At 42.8% G+C, this 16807-nt stretch overlaps 1 protein-coding gene across 4 annotated transcripts in view; it reads right to left on the bottom strand.

The window, feature by feature from the left end:
• APLP2 (amyloid beta precursor like protein 2) overlaps positions 1-16807 on the bottom strand; it is an 86685-nt gene that overhangs the window by 20867 nt on the left and 49011 nt on the right. For all 4 annotated transcript variants that reach the window (XM_047070854.1, XM_047070855.1, XM_047070856.1 and 1 more), the window contains exons 2-6: positions 15634-15807; positions 14641-14764; positions 2682-2794; positions 875-1071; positions 269-477 (exon numbers count right to left, since the gene is read on the bottom strand). In XM_047070854.1, the coding sequence (XP_046926810.1) occupies positions 269-477; positions 875-1071; positions 2682-2794; positions 14641-14764; positions 15634-15807 (817 nt within the window). The remainder of the gene's footprint in view (positions 1-268; positions 478-874; positions 1072-2681; positions 2795-14640; positions 14765-15633; positions 15808-16807) is intronic.

Genomic DNA, 16807 nt, shown 5'->3' with positions numbered 1-16807 from the left:
GAGAATGTTGCAGGATCCTCTGGGTCCCTGTTCTCTAGTTCAGTCCTTATAATGCCAACAACAGTTTCTGATTCAATCCTGGGTCCCCCCCTGACCGTGTCAGCAGCCTGGCCACCGAGCGCTAAGACGGCACCACCAGCGGGCTGGAGAGCAGATTTCACGCCAGCGTCCAGGAGTGCCGCCTCTCCCTCTGTGACTTACCTGTGATGAATGCAGTCCAAAATTGTAAGCAAATAATTACCAGATGGATTTTAATACATCAGGTTACCTTTAACGTCGTGAGTAATCTCCTTTTCTGAAACCGTCCCGTCACTGCTGGGTTCGGTAGGGTTCTCTTCGTTGTAGTCATCGCCTTTAAAGGTGTCGTAGTAGTAATCACGGTCTTCCACCACCTCCTCCCCTTCTTCCTCATCCCCGTCATCCTCATCCACAGCTGCTTCTGTGAAGTCCTCCAAATCTGCTTCGGTAGGAAATTCACTAAAGGTCACAACAGAAAAGGAAGGTTAAGACCAATTCCTGTGTGCAAAGCACAACAATGATTCTCTTCCCTATGCTGAAACACAAAAACAGAGACAGGAAATAAGCTCAACTCACGTTTAGCTGTGCCACTACAGCCCTCAGCCCAGCTACAGCTGGGGAGGAGGAGGGGAGGAGTAAGTGGGCAGGCGCTGCATTAGCCTGCAGAAAATACCGTGGCCACAGAATAGGAAGCCGAGAGCCACCGGCAGTCCTTCAATCAGCTAGGGCAACAATGAAAGGCCAGCTGGCTCAATGCCAACACGAACAAGGGAATGCCCACTTTATCTAGAAGGGAGGGACTGGCAGCCCACCACCACCAACGAAACAATCGCACAGGTGTAGAAGAAGAATTTACCTTTTGTAAATATCATAGTCTTCCTCTTCATCCTCTTCCTCTTCTTCCTCCTCATCCTCCTCCTCTTCTTTTGACACAGTCGATTCAATAGTCTTTGTCTGAGGGCAGCACACATATTCAGTGCCATGAAACTGGTCTACCCCACACGGCAGCAGCATGCCATAGCGATATAAGGTCATCCCCTCAGTCAGACAGGCCTAAAAGAAACCCACAGATCCAACATCAGAACATTAATAAATTTGGTCAAATAGTCCCCCATCACTAGCTTCATCCAAGAGAAACCTCTATCGGCGCCTGGGTGGCTCAGTTGGTTGAGTGTCCAGCTTCAGCTCAGGTCATGATCTTGCTGTCTGTGGGCTCAAGCCCCGCGTCAGGCTCTGTGCTGACAGCTCGGAGCCCGGAGCCTGCTTCGGATTCTGTGTCTGCCTCTGTCTCTGACCCTCCCCTGTTTATGTTCTGTCTCTGTCTCAAAAATAAAAATATTATAAAAAATAATAAAAAAACAAAAGAAACCCCTATCAAATCACTATGTAAAGCATTCTCTCACAGACACACAAATTTTCTGTCAACAAGTTGTGATGCTATTATATTAAGAAGATTTACAAATTTTGCTTAACTTGCAATGGAGAATCATCATCTGGGCCAGATACAACAAAAGCCCACAGTTAGAAAAAAATTAAGGAAAAGGGAGCTCTTCTAGTACTTATCAATGCTGGCTAAAGGCGGTCAGTGATAATTTACATTCCTCACTGTGAGGGCATTGTGTCAGAATCTGACCAAAGAAACTGACTAGAGATCCAACTTAACCACAGAAGACAAGTATAAGAAAGGGTACTTTTCCTCACTGGAAAAATGAAATGGCATCCAATCCTATGAGGATACATGTCAAGACATAGATTTTCTAGAATTGGCTATTTCTACCCTAAGGCCCTAAGGCTTGGGATGGCCTCCTTGGAAATCCCACGGACAGCATCCTTGCTTAACAATCTTTTCAACATCCTTAACTTTAGGAGCTGGATTGTCAACACTGTATTTCTCAATAAAAATATCCTCCCAAATATTTTTATTTAAAAAAAATTTTTTTTAATTTTAATGCTTATTTATTTTTGAGAGATAGAGACAGAGTGTGAGTGGGGGGAGGTGCAGAGACAGAGGGAGACACAGAATCCAAAGCAGGCTCCAGGCTCTGAGCTGTGAGCAGGGGCTTGAACTCATGAACTACGAGATCATGACCTGAGCCGCAGTCAGACGCTTAACCAACTGAGCCACCCAGAGTGTGAGTGGGGGGAGGTGCAGAGACAGAGGGAGACACAGAATCCAAAGCAGGCTCCAGGCTCTGAGCTGTCAGCAGGGGCTTGAACTCATGAACTACGAGATCATGACCTGAGCCGCAGTCAGACGCTTAACCAACTAACCCAGGCACCCCTAAAAAAATTTTTTTAAGTTTGAGAGAGAGAGAGAGAGAGAGAGAGAGAGAGAGAGAGAGAGAGACAGCATGTGTGAGTGGGGGAGGGGCAGAGGGAGGGGGGAGAGAGAATCCCAAGCTGGCTCCACACTGTCCACGCAGAGCCTGAAGCGGAGCTTGAACTCATGAACCATGAGATCATGATCTGAGCCAAAACCAAAAGTCAAAGGCTTAACCATCTGAGCCACCCAGGTGCCCCCAAATATTTTTAACTTAGAAGATACAAGTAATTGCAAACTTTGAAGAGGGAAAATAAAAGCAATTTGAAATCATGAGGAGGTTTGGAAGAAAATGTTTCTTTCTCTCTTAACAAGGAAAACAACACATGATCCATTCTTTTACCTCTTTAACTACAGTGTGCCAATGCTGGTGATTCTCGCACACCTCCATCCGCTCTTTGTGGAAAAACTGGCACTTTTCTGGAACGAGTAGAACATCACTTACGAATTCACCCACTGGAAAAGAGAAAGCATTGTTATAAGCAAATGTGATCATGATTTGAGGTAGAAAGGACCCTCGCTGCAGATCAGGGCAGCTACACAGTCAGGTGTGCACAGGAGCAGTCTCTAATTTATGTAAGTTGATGTGCCTCTCTCATCTTCAAAGGTCAGCTGGATGTTACAGCTCCAGGTAAAGCAGCTACGAGAGCTCAACATCCTGTTCAGGTCATGATGCCTGGGACTTTCCTCACTCTTCCTGGACTCCAATCCCTTACAGTCCAGTTGCAGGGCTATCAGAATACAGGAGGGGTGGAACAGGAATAGGAATTCCCCCCACCCCCCGATTCCATGATCTCAAATGCACACAGATACTCCCCACCACCTTTGAGTTCACATTAATTAATATTCCTAGCCTCCTACATCCCTATTTCTGCCCACATTATTTCTAACAACAATATCCCCAAGAAACTAAGACCAGGTGTTCCTTTGAAGTACAGACGAATCTTACTTTGGTCCTTTTGTGTACCTAAAAACATGTAGCTCTAAGACAAAGCACCACTGATTCAGGGAAGACTCATCGATAGAAGGGAATGGGTGCCTTTGCAATCCAACACTCTGGCAGACACTACTTTAAGCGGGTGACCAGCTTAACATCACCAACAGTGACAAGCTGATATATGTGATGTCCTAAGAAGAAAATCTCACTGGGGCACCTGGGTGGCTCAGTCGGTGGAGTGTCCAACTCTTGACTTTGGCTCAGGTCGTTGTCTCATGGTTCTGGTGTTTGAGCCCCACATCAGGTCTGCACTGACAGCGCATACATACCCTGCTTGGGATTCTCGGTCTCCCCCCCTTCTCTGCCCTTCCCCTGCTCACGTTCTCTCTCTCACTCTCTCTCAAAAATAAACAAACATTAAAAAAAGAAGAAAATATCACTACACAGTCTTTCTGCCAAAAATATGTTATTTGAATCTAATCATGATAAAACAGTAAGACAAATTCAAATTCAGGGATATATTTAAACAAATGGCCTAAACTAAAAAAATACCATTGTTGTGAAAGATTTTTAAAAAAAAGTTGATTGGGGAACTGTTGCAGACCAAATGTAATAGTTCAATCCTTTTTAAAGGAAAGCTATAAAGGACACTATTTGGATAGTTAGAGAGAAATTGCCCAAAATGTGATTACTGTATCGTAGTTATGTTAGAGAATGTCCTTGCTCTTAGGAGAAACAAGCTGAATATTTAGAAGTAAATTTTCACAATGTTCCAACTTACTTTCAAAGGGTGTAATAACAACAATAAAAGATACGTAAGATGCACACACACACACAGAGTGAGAGAAGACAAAATCAGAGAACCCAGGTAAAGAGTACAGAAGTATTCACAGTTACATTTTTTTTCAATAGGTCTAAAACTTTTTAAAAGTAAAAAGCTGTGAGGAAAATATACATAGTTGTTTAAAAAACAGATGATCTTTTAGAAAGACACACTGAAATATTTACAGGAAAAAAAAATATTATCTGTGATATGTTTCCAAATAATCAAGAGTAGGTGGGTGGGATTGTCCACAGACAATGTAAAAGTGGCTCATGAACTAATGATTGCTGCATAGCTGGCCAATGGGTACATAAGGGTTAACAGTATTATTTTTCTCTTTTGGACATGTTTGTACATTCCATAATAAAAAGTTAAAAATTCATGTATTTCTGGGGCGCCTGGCTGGCTTAGTCAGTAGAGCATGTGATGACTCTTGATTTCAAGGTCGTGAGTTCAAGCCCCACGTGGGGAATAGAGCTAAAATTAAAAAAAAAAAAAAATTCATATATCACGGGAGCATCACCCAGAGATTCTGATTCAGTAGGTCTAAGGTAGGATTCAGTAATTTTCATTGAATAAGCATTCCAGGAGATTCTGATGCATCACCAATATGCTCCATACAGGGTCTAAGTGGAGGAAAACAAAGAGAGGGAGAGAGGTGTGTGCTTAGTTCAGGAAGAGATGTAGTAAGTGGGGGCAAGGGAAAGGGAGCAGGCAGGCTAACCTCTGAGATTCTCTTTCCTTTTTTCTTTTTTTAAAGAAGGAAGCATAGAATATGAAAGTAATCTGGCCTGAGAAAGGTCGTAGGGCTTTGACTTTAATGCAAAGTCTGTGTAGACCCCCCCCCCCCAGCTCATCATCATGGCCTGGTCCTCCAGGACCCCTCAGCCTCGGGCCTCAGTCTGTGGGCCCTATACAAGTCAATCCTTCCGTGACCCATGTGACAAGCGAAAGGAGTCCTTAATCTACTTTAAGGGGGAAGATGTGCTGTGACATTATGCTGGGGCAGTAAAAGCCTCCCCACTTCAGAACTTTACACAGGGTAGTGACGTTTCACACCACTATTAGTACAGGGAATTTGGAAGCCAATTTCCTCATGCAGGAACACAAAGTAAGTTAGACATAGTGTTGCCTTGAGGCCCTAAAGGCTCTAGGGAGGTAGAACATGTACACTTTTTCAATCAACTAGACACAATGCTTAAAAAATCCAAAATCCTCATGATAAATGAGGATGTGCCTCTACTAGAAGAAACAATCCTGATATTCAACCAAGTAGAAATTACTTAAACCCTGACACCCAACCACCAACTCATATTGTATTAATGTGATTATGCTGTATTGACTAGGCAATTTTATACTTAGTTTATGACAAAAAGCAACAAAAGAGTGTATTAATGAACAGTGTGTATAGGGTTAAATGTCAGGGTTCTATTTCAGCACCATCATTATCAGCAGAATGGTTTTAGGCATAAAGAAGGTTAACTTATTAACCTTTCTGTGCCTCGATTTCCTTATCCTGTGTGATGATAAATGACATAATAGAATACAACATCTGAAAAGCTTAGAGCTGATTCTGGTACACAGTAAACACTAAGCAGTATGTAAGTGTGCTATTTCTAATTACTGATGGTAATGTTGGTAAGTCTTGAGCTGAGTAACTAGTTTTATACAAAGCAAACTATATATACAACCACAGTTATCATACAGAAATCTGCAATTTGTTAAAACATCAATTTTATGTTTACAATTGCAACATCAGAAAAACATTTAAAACAGCAATTTTAGAGGCACCTAGGTGGCTCAGTCAATTAAGGGCCCAACTCTTGATTTGGCTCAGGGCATGATCTCACAGTTCATGGGTTCAAGCCCCATGTCCGGCTCTGTGCTGAGAGCGTGCAGTCTGCCTGGGACTCTCTCTCGCTCTCTCTTTTCTCTTTCCCCCTGCCCCTTATCCTCAGCTCGTGCTCTTTCTCTCTCTCAAAATAAGTATTTTTTTTTAAACCCAGCAATTTTATTACTATATATCTAGTCTACAGAGGTAATAAACAAACCGGGTTTTTAAAAAATACAGTGGGGGGCACCCGGGTGGCTCAGTAGGTTGAGCATCAACCTTTGTCATGATCTCATGGTTCGTAGGCCTGAGCCCCACATCAGGCCCACTGCTGTCGGCCTATCAGCACAAAGCCCACTTTGGATCCTCTGTCCCTCTCTCTCTGCCCCTCCCCCGCTGGCACTCGCCTAAAAATAAATAAATATTTTAAAACTCAATAAAAAAACAGTGGAAAAAATACTAACAGAAATAAACATACAGTGGAATACTATATATTGAGTTAAAATGAATGAAATCTACTTGTATCACACATTAGATACACCCCAAAATGATGTAAAGTAAAAGCAAGTTGTAAAAGTGATGTCAGGTACAGAATGATACCATTTATGTAAGCTTAAAAACGCAAAAACAAATGGTTTATAGAAACATCTGTATACAGCAAAAGTATAAAAACATGCGTGAGACAGAGGGAAGCCGGGGATGGGTGGGTGGGTGAAACAGGGGATGGGGATTAACAGCACACTCATCATGATGAGCACTGAGTCAGGTACAGAAGTGCTGAGTCACTACACTGTACACCTGAAACCAAATAACTACACTGGAATTAAAATTTAAAAATTAATGAGAAAGAAAAGTAGCTACTGAAACTTGGGTTCTTTCCCCCAAAAACAAAAAACATGCGTGAGAATAATACATGCCAACAAGTGGATAGTGGCTACCTTGAGAACAAGGGAGGGAGTGAGGGAGGGCAAGAGGGAGGAAAAGGGAAGAAAGGATGGGGCTTTGAAACATTTACTCCCTCTATGACAAAATAAGGTGCGGATGAAGCAGACCTGGCAAGCTGTTGAAGAACTTAAATCAGGATGATGAGTACTGAGTCAGCATCATATTTTACCTTTTCAGTATCCTTCAAACGCTGTATTTCAGAAAGAAGTTTAAAATCAAAACTTTTAAAATGTCAGTAATTCAATAATTAACTCCATGCTATACAGTAAAATTAAATGCTACCAACCCTTAGCTATCCCATGATTGACTCAATCTCTCTGACCTCTGAAAACCAGAAGAGAATTAACACCACTGAAATTGGACCAGGAACTAAAATGTAAAAATAAAACAAAACAAAAGAATACTCTTTAACAACTGCAATTCCAACAACACACTCTAAGGGAATAATTAAGCAAGTAAAACAAAGATATTCATTGCTGTGTTGCTAATATCAAACACTGAAACCAACCTAGATGCCCATCAATCAGGAATTAAATGATGGTAGTTACATACAATGGAATACCATCAGGTCACAGGAAATATGGTTTACGTTTATATTTAACATGGGAAAACTTCCATAGTGGTTAAATAATTTTAAAAAGAAAGAAAGAAAGAAACATACTCCATATCCCTAACCTTCCTCCTTCACCCTGGTTAACTCCTTAAGGCTAAGTCTATACAAATATAGGCAAAGAACCATACAGATATGTTGATATATCTCCCTAAGAACAGCACATAATAGATGTTTAAATCTAAATATTAAAAAAAAAAATTCAAAAACAAGGCAGCATATGTAGTATGACCTCTTTTAGGAAGAAAAAAATGCATTTAAAAATACACATATTTCTGTATGTGTCCAAAGAAAAAAGTCTTGTCTATATACACCAAAATGTTAATCATGGTGTAGAAACTGGAAATTATTTTTGCTTCCCCCACAGTCTTTTAGTCTTTTATCGAAAAATAAACTTATTAAGCATGTAAACTAAAGAGGAACACATTTCAATCCCAACATTTGTTTTCTGGCATTATCACTATTACTTTTTTTTTTGCCTTTGCTACATTTATCAGAAGCTTCTAAGAAAAAAAAAAACTGACTTAGGCAGATCAATATTACTGTTGTATAGACGAACACTGAAAATGGTTTGGTCTCACTTTAGAATTTTACCGAAGTTTGTTAACAATCTTCAATTTAGTCAGTTAGGTTGTAATAGATAATGGCCACAATTTCGCAAGTCACGGGACACAGAAGGTTATAGAGTTTTCGCTATTTAAAAAGCTGAGGAATGAATATGGCAATTTAACAAAACCTAAACCTACAGGATTTCACTTAAGCTGCATTTATGATCTATCTCCAACCCCATCCATTCCCCAGGATTCTGTTTCTTTTCCATATCACGCCCATCCATCAAGGCCATGATAGCCATCAGGTTTTAGAGCTCTTCCAGAGTTACTGAAATTGCTTTTAAAAATAACAAAGGTTGTCATTCCCCACTTGGGGAAGCCCTCAGCAGCACCAACACTCACACACAGTTTTTAAAAACCTACTGCGAAAGTACTCTACAGCTGCGAACAGCTGGAAGACCATTTCAGTTATGGGGCTCATGGAAGCGGTAACCAGGTGGGAGAAGATAGCCTTCTGTCATGAGAGGGAGCCCAGAGAATCAACCTGACCACCCACTGCAATTTCCCGTGAGGTATAGCAGCCATCCCTAGATGTCCCTGAGGTCAATAGGGCTCTGATATTAAAGACCCAAGATAATTCTCGCAAGCGAAAACACACAAGGGTCCATGCTGGGAACAGGGCAAACATGAATTCAAAGGTAGAAGCTGCCTTGCAAACAGACACCTGCAATGGGCAAGTGAGAGACCACGGTGCACCGTTGCTGAAGACGGCCCCAAAGCCTCTGAGAATGAGAACTGTCTTTGGCAGTGCTCACATCACAGTAACGCTCTGTCCAGATCTCCATCCAAAAATAACCCAAAACAAAAACAGTCACGGGCTTACAAAGCCCTCTTCTTTTGGTGTAGAAGCCAGCCTACAGATAAATGTCAGAGATGACTAACGCCTTCCCCCAAAATACCAGCAGTTTCACTTCTTCACACATCACCAACTCTGTCCTACTTGGAACATCCTACCTACATACCTACCTACCTACCCACCCACCTAAAATGTTAGAGGTAAACAGGAGTCGATTAGTAGTAACCTATGATATAAGGTCATTTTGAAGAGAGAGAAGACTGAACTGACACAGCAGGTTCAAAGTCACACTGATGGGTGGTTAAGCATCAGAAGAGGGCAGAGCTGAGTGACACGAACACAGACGCGGGTGGGCAGTGCGACACCAGGTGATGCAACCACTACTTAGCAACATGAATTCATTCTCAAACTGCTTTCCAAGCATGGTAATCAGGACACATCCCTCTTCCCTCAACCGAGCAAAAACAATGACAGACAAAACTGGTGCCTGAGGACACAGGTAAGGACGCTGGAATATTCAAGCCAATTCACAAAGGCAACCCAACCACTATAGACAAATCCTGTTCCCAGTTTCCATTTCCACACCTTCTGGTCTATCTACCTACGATTTAGGTTTACTAGGCAGTACTATGTTGTTTTTCTTTTCTTAAGTAAGCTCTGTGCCCAATGTGGGGCTTGAGCCCACAACTCTGCGGTCAACAGTTGCATGCTCCACTGATGGAGCCGACCAGGAGCCCCATTAGGCAATATTATCTTAAAGGGGGGTCCTAGGGCTGAGGCTAACCATACTACTACATCACTTTACTCCAACATGTGGTGTTCATCTTAACATGTACAAAGGCAGCTACTGTGGTTACTTCTGGTGAATAAAATGCACAGAACTCTTACTTTTAACTGTGTCCATTTTTAGTACAGTTTGTACGTTAAAAGAATTGTGTGTGGTTGTATAACTCACTGAATATACTATAAATCATTAAACTGTATACTTTTTTTTTTTTAATTTTTTTTTTCAACGTTTATTTATTTTTGGGACAGAGAGAGACAGAGCATGAACGGGGGAGGGGCAGAGAGAGAGGGAGACACAGAATCGGAAGCAGGCTCCAGGCTCTGAGCCATCAGCCCAGAGCCCGACGCGGGGCTCGAACTCACGGACTGTGAGATCGTGACCTGGCTGAAGTCGGACGCTTAACCGACTGCGCCACCCAGGCGCCCCTAAACTGTATACTTTTAAATGGGTGAATTACACAGAGTATGAATTATATCTCAACAAGCTCGTTCAAAAAAAAATAAAAAAAAGTATGGGCACTTGGGTGGCTTAGTCAGTTAAGCATCCAGCTCTTGGTTTCAACTCAGGTTATGCTCTCCCAGTTTGTGTGATAAGCCCCAAGTTGGGCTTCATGCTGACAGTGCACAGCCTGCTTGGGATTCTCTGTCTCTCTCCCTCTCAAATAAATAAACTTTAAAGGCTTAAAAAGTTAAACTTAAATTACAAAAGCAGAGGTTGGGGCACCTGAGTGACACAATTGCTTGAGCGTCTGACTCTTGATTTTGGCTCAGGTCATGATCTTAGGGTCAAGGGTTCAGGCCCCGTGTTGAGCTCTGCACTCAGCATGAAGCCTGCCTGAGATTTTCTCTCTTCCTCTTCCCATTTGTTCCTCTCTCCCACTCTCTCTTTCTCCCTCTCTAAAATAAAAAAAATTTAGGGGCGCCTGGGTGGCTCAGTCGGTTGAGCGTCTGACTTCGTTCAGCTCAGGTCATGATCTCGCGGTGAGTTTGAGCCCCACGTCGGGCTCTGTGCTGACAGCTCCGAGCCTGGAGCCTGCTTCAGATTCTGTGTCTCCCTCTCTCTCTCTCTGCCCCTCCCCCACTCATACTCTGTCTCTCTCTCTGTCAAAAATAAATAAACGTTACAAAAATTTAAATAAATTTAAAAAGTGGAGACTGATCATTTACAGAAGATACTGAGTAAGTAAATAAATATAGTGAGGATAATGGAACTGAAAGACATCAGTATAAGCTAATGTTTTTAATATATACATGTAGCTATAGAAATATATATTTATGTGTGCATGTACTCATATATACATGTATGTATTTTTTTAAGTTTTATTTATTTGAGAGAGACACAGACAGTGCAAGTGGGAGAAGGACGGGGTGGGCGTGGGGGAGGGAGAAAGAGAATACCAAGAAGACTTTGTGCTCAAACTGTGACCTGAGCCAAAACCAAGAGTCGGATGCTTAACTGACTGAACCACCTAGGCACCCCAACGTGTGTTTCTTGGCTCTGTCCAAGTGGGCCTAGAAGCAACAACATCCCAGACCAGTAAGTACACATAATGCCCAGACTTGGTTTCTAAACACCATTCTCCACTGAAAGAAACCAGAGCTTCCTGGAGAAATGGCAGATTCCAGGGGTAGAGTCAGGAAAACACAGGATCAGCCTAGAGCATCTTTTTGTCAAATCTGGACAAGTGCTTAAGGAAATAAGTGAATGCCAACACCATCTTAGCCAGGGGATAAATGTTATCATGGGTAATGGAACTGACATCGTGCAACTCCTAATGTTATGCTGCAAGAAGAATACATCTATGGTAGTCCCCTCAAAAATGTGTAAATCAAAAGGTCATAAGACAAACCCGAATTGCAAGGCATTTCCACAAAGTAATTTGTACTCTTTAAAAAAGTCAAGGTCATGAAAGACGAGAAGAGACTAAATACAATGTGTGATCTTGAATCAGATCCCGGTATTATTGGAACAAAAGGTGAAACCTGAACAGGGTCTACAGATTAGACTTGGATCAATAATAGTTTCCCAATTTTGATGATGTGATCATGTAGAAGAATGTCCTTGTTTCTAAAAAATCTATATTAAAGTACTAAGGGATAAAAAGACACCAACTTAAATGATTCAAAACACAAAAACTCAGTAATGGGGGGGACAAGGGTTGGGGGTACTATGGGAGTGAATAAGGTTAATTTTACCATATTAGTCAAATGGTACAGGTGGAAAATCTGAAATCTGAGGAAAGAGTGTATAGGAACTCTTTGTACTATTCTTCTAACCATTTTGTAAACTTGAAACTATTTTAAAACTACCTTTTTTTTTGTTTATTTTTTTGAGAGAAGCGGGGGGAGGGAGGGAGCACGGGTCAAGCAGGGTAGGGGCAGAGGGGGACAGAGGACGGAGGACCCAAAGTGGTCTCTGTGCGGACAGCAGACAGCCCGATGTGGGGCTTGAGCTGTGAGATCATGGCCTGAGCTGAAGTTAGACACTTAACCACCTGAGCGACCCAGGTGTCCCTAAATTATTTTTAATTTTAAAAGGCAAAAGCAACTCTAAAAGACTATCACCAAAATGCTTTCTAAGGAGTCTATGGAAGGGCGTGTGGGTGGCTCAGTTGGTTAAGCATCTGACTCTTGATTTTGGCTCAGGTCATGATTTCACGGTTTTGTGGGTTTGAGCCCCACATTGGGCTCTGTGCTGGCAGCAGGAAGCCTGCTTGGGATTCTCTGTGTCCCTTGCTCTCTACCCCTCCCCGACTCATGCTCTCTTCCTCTCCCTTTCTCTCTCAAAAACAAACTTTTTTTTTTTTTTTTTTAAAGTGTATCCTATGTTCTAGACATTGTCACGGTACTGGAGGACAGAGAAGACTAAATAAAGGAGGGTCCGTGGTTTCACTGTGCTTACAGCGAAGTTGGAGAAAGATACAGAAACAGATCGTCACTGGATAGGGTGATAGATGCAATGGCAACATTGGGAGACTTTCAGAAATCTGCATGTCTGGAGAGAAAACATAACCAGGAGGAAAAGATTTCTTTAAGGGAAGCAGCCCCTGAAATAAGTCTTGAAGGAAGAACCCCCCTAGCAGGGGAAGTAGAGGAAAGGCATTCCAACAATGAGACCTGGACACTGGGTGGCCAGGAGCTGCAAGATGTCGATGTTGCTGGGTGGCTCACAGAGCAGACAATAGGGAAGGCCAAAGCAAGAGCCACATTATGGAGTTTTTACGCTAAGCAGGGCAGCTTAATGAAACCTTAGTTTTTATGTGAGGAAGAGCTACTACAGGCTTTGATGTGCGGGAAAGACAACTCAATCTTCATTTTAGGTCAGAGGGCAGCAGACCAGACAACAGAACTGAGAAGCACACGAGGCTGTTGTCCCAGTCCAGGCGGCAAAGGATGAAGGGCTGAACTAACGCAGCAGGAATCAGAAGGAAGAAAAGGATTATAAGCCAGATGTGTCCCGACTTTAAAGTAGCAGCACCCCGAGTGTCTCAGTAATATTTTCACAGCACTTCAAGGCCAAAAGAATACCCAAAGCTAGGTAGCTGGGTCCAACAACATAGTAAGTCCTCGTGTCCTAACCCCTTAGCGCATGCCGGACGCTGAACGACTCTTCCAATGTTACAATCGACTGGACACCGTCACCCTCGTCTCTTCTTCCCAGGTTATTCTGCTGTGATGCTGGCTCTTTAACACAGGAACCCCTGAGACAACGCTCTATAAAGATAGGAGGTCACTGAAAGGAATGGACTGACAGGATGTTGATACTGTAAATACCTCCAGTTCATGGGATGTCTGAAAGAGGTCTCCTTTGAAAAACCAAAACTATCCCACAATGCTCCACACTGTGTGAGTCTGCTGCAACGCCCTGGGGTGCCTCAGTGCACAGTTTGGGAACCACAGACTGAAGCCGTATTGAAGGGGTAAGAATGAGGCTTGGAAAGCTGACTGGATGTAGGGAGATAAAGGTCTCCCAGGTCTCAACTCAGAGTTCTGGGTGAGGACTGGAGCCAGCAAGTCGTAAAGACACGTAGCAAGGGGAAGACCAGGCTGCAAAGTCTTCAGGGGTAATGGTGCAAAAGGAAGAAACAAATGCAAGTACTGCCTACCTACTGACTACAAATATTCAAAACTACACACTCTTGCTTCATTTAATTCCAGGATTTGACAGGCAGTGAATGAAACCTCATACCCAGAGATCTCGGGGCCAAATGGATTGGAAGAACATCTCTCAGCTACACCACGCACAAGGCTTCCAGGCCTCACCCCACTGCATGATGCTCACTGTACAGTAAATGGTGTCGAGCACCTGCAATGCCCCCCTTTCTCCCTACTGGATACTTGACAACAGTAATTGCTGCATAAACACGGTCACTAAGGTGCCAACTCCTCCTTTGGTTGATTTGGATACATGTGAGAATGTATCAACACCAACACAAGGTCAGAAACACCTGTACCAGTCACGGGCCCTTCAGAAAGACAGGGGTGCATAGACAGCTAGGGGTCACGTCTCTCGGAGACTACCACAAGTCCGGCCTGCCTAGCAATACAGGATCTTAGGACCTTGCAAAATATGTACAGGATGAAGTGAGAGGAACAGAAGACTCCATCCCTTGGGCTGTTCAGTACCACTCCTGCTATGATTATACAGCAGGAGTTTCAAGCACTCACTGCAAGGCAAAGCTGGGAGGCCCTGAGGGCAGCACTCTCAGTGCCATGCAAAAGGCCCATCCTTAAAAGACTGAGGGTGCCCATGGTGGGGGAGGTAATAACCATCAAAGACAAGTCAACCATCAACACTAGAAGGCAATAAATATTCAAAAAAGAAGTCCCCCAATACATTCCTGTAGCCCTCAGCTTCTTAACAGATGTAGCTATTTCACTGTGAGGCAAGAAAAAATCAAATTTAAAAATGAGCAACCTCTACTTCCCAAGAAGCAACCACGATCATCTAAAGGACACTCACCAAGACACTTGAAAGGTATCACGATGTGACTCTTGCACTGCTTTTTGTCCCTCCGGCACCAATTGTCAACACTGACCGGCTCATTTGCTTCCATCACATTTGTGATCTGTAGCTCTGGATACATCTGCAAGGGAAAAGAAAACACACACAATAAAATTGACTTTATCCATAATAAATGGACATTCATTTGCAAGTAAGGGTGTCTGCTACTCAGCGTCATCATTATCCTGTATAAATCTAAGCCTCCACTCGTGCTGCCCCTGGTTCTAACTGAAGAACTCAGCAAGTCAAAAGATACTGTAACTATTAGTTTTCTTTTGACAGGTAGATTTCTGATCACTTCTAATGCATTCTCTTTAAAAAAAAAAAAAAGTCATCTTTATTTAAGGACATACAAAAGCAGCAAGCTTTCAAGCCCAAAATAAATCGATGAGGTATCAAGCCCATTTGTAGGATGCATGTAAAGAGCTGAGAAGAAACACATTTAAAGGGCAAGTCCATGGAAAGGTCTGTTGGTGAGATTATAGAGTAATACTTCAATGCTGGCCCTCTGTGCTAGTCCTGGTAAGAAGTTAAAGCATCTCATAGCCCCTTCTAGGTCAAGTTCTGACTCAAATCAGACCTGAGATTATCATTTACAATACTGGTGGCTTTCTATGAGCAAGTGGAGAGCACAAGATACACACATTTGACTTCACGTCCTCCCACACTGCAAGTGAGAAGCAAGAGAGCCGGGCTTTACGTGTACGGGACCTGCCCAGCTTCTGCACCGTTCCCTCCTCAAGGAACCAAGAGCTCACAGCGCACACAGGCAGAGCCTCTGACAAGCCTCAGTCGTGTCGTATATATTCAGAAAGAAAACGCCTGGTGTTCTGTCATTGGCAATGTGATCTTAGGTCAAAAAGCAGAATGACAGAGTATCTATTTCTAAGGTAAACAGTTTCAAGCATGACCCAGAAAAGAGCAGTTTTCACATTCTGGCACCACTCTTACCTCCTGACAGTACTGAAGAACTTCTTCTTTTGTTCCAAAGCAGCTCTTGGTGCCTGTTGGGTCAGGTTCCCATTTCCCAGTCTGAATGTTCACATGCATATTTAACTTCCCACAAAACATTGCAATTTGAGGCTCGGCGACAGCAAATCCTGTTCCGGCGTTGGCTGCAAGAGCCTGCCAAAGGGGAAAACATCCAGGTTTACTCCAAAACAGCTGACACAAAGGTAGAGTCATCCCATGGTTTGTGACAGTAGAACTGATCTTTTAAAACTTCATTATTTACTATTTTTATCTTCATAAACAAAGCCTTTCCCCAGGAGTTAGGCCAGAAAAAACAATCATTGTTGGACTTACATGATCAAAGAAAAATGTCAATGGAAAAAAATCTAACCCTCACTCCCCATCTGAGTACTTTGGAACTTGGGAACCTATAATCCAGCTGAAGACTGCTCTAATAGAAGCACACATCTCACTTTTCATCCCTTAACAGATTAAACCACTATAGTAAAGGCTAAAGTTCCAGTAATTCACTCACACAACAAAATTTTGTTGAGCAGCTACTATCTTGCAAAGCAACATGCTAAATGCCTAGGACACAAGAGTGAGCAAAAACTTGTGGTCCCTGCTCTCATGGGGCTTACAGTTTAGTGCAAGAGTCCATACTCACACATACAAAAGTGTGATCACACTCCTAGATGTCGCACCAAGGGAAAGAGCACAGTGCCAAACAGCGTACAGAAAGGGAATTTAACTGAGGCTTGGGTATGGAGGTGGTCAGGGAAGTCTCCTGAAGACAGCAGCACTTGAGAGCATCACGTGGCGGGAACGTAGACTGAAGGCAGACAGCAGTGAGAGAAGGGAGGAGAGGCATGCCGGGGCAAGGCTAGACAGTGTGCACACCAAGAAAGGACTTCCATCTTTATCCTGAGGTGCTGAGAGTTTTTGTTTTGTTTTTTTGCTTTCTTTCTTTATTTTTCTATTTTTTTTTTTTATTTTTTAGCATTTATTTACAATTGAGAGACAGAGACAGAACATGAGCATGGGAGAGACCGAGAGACGGGGAGACACAGAATCTGAAGCAGCTCCAGGCTCTGAGCTGTCAACAGAGCCCAATGCGGGGCTCAAACTCACAAATCGAGAGATCATGACCTGAGCTGAAGTTGGACACTTAACC

This window comes from Lynx rufus, unplaced genomic scaffold (genome assembly GCF_022079265.1).
Source record: "Lynx rufus isolate CCGP_SWC_20201006 ecotype Redwood Valley unplaced genomic scaffold, mLynRuf1.p SCAF_9, whole genome shotgun sequence".
Classification (NCBI taxonomy): Eukaryota; Metazoa; Chordata; class Mammalia; order Carnivora; family Felidae; genus Lynx; species Lynx rufus.
The sequence above is the reverse complement of the archived record's forward strand: the minus strand, read 5'-3'. Positions and strand labels throughout refer to the sequence as shown.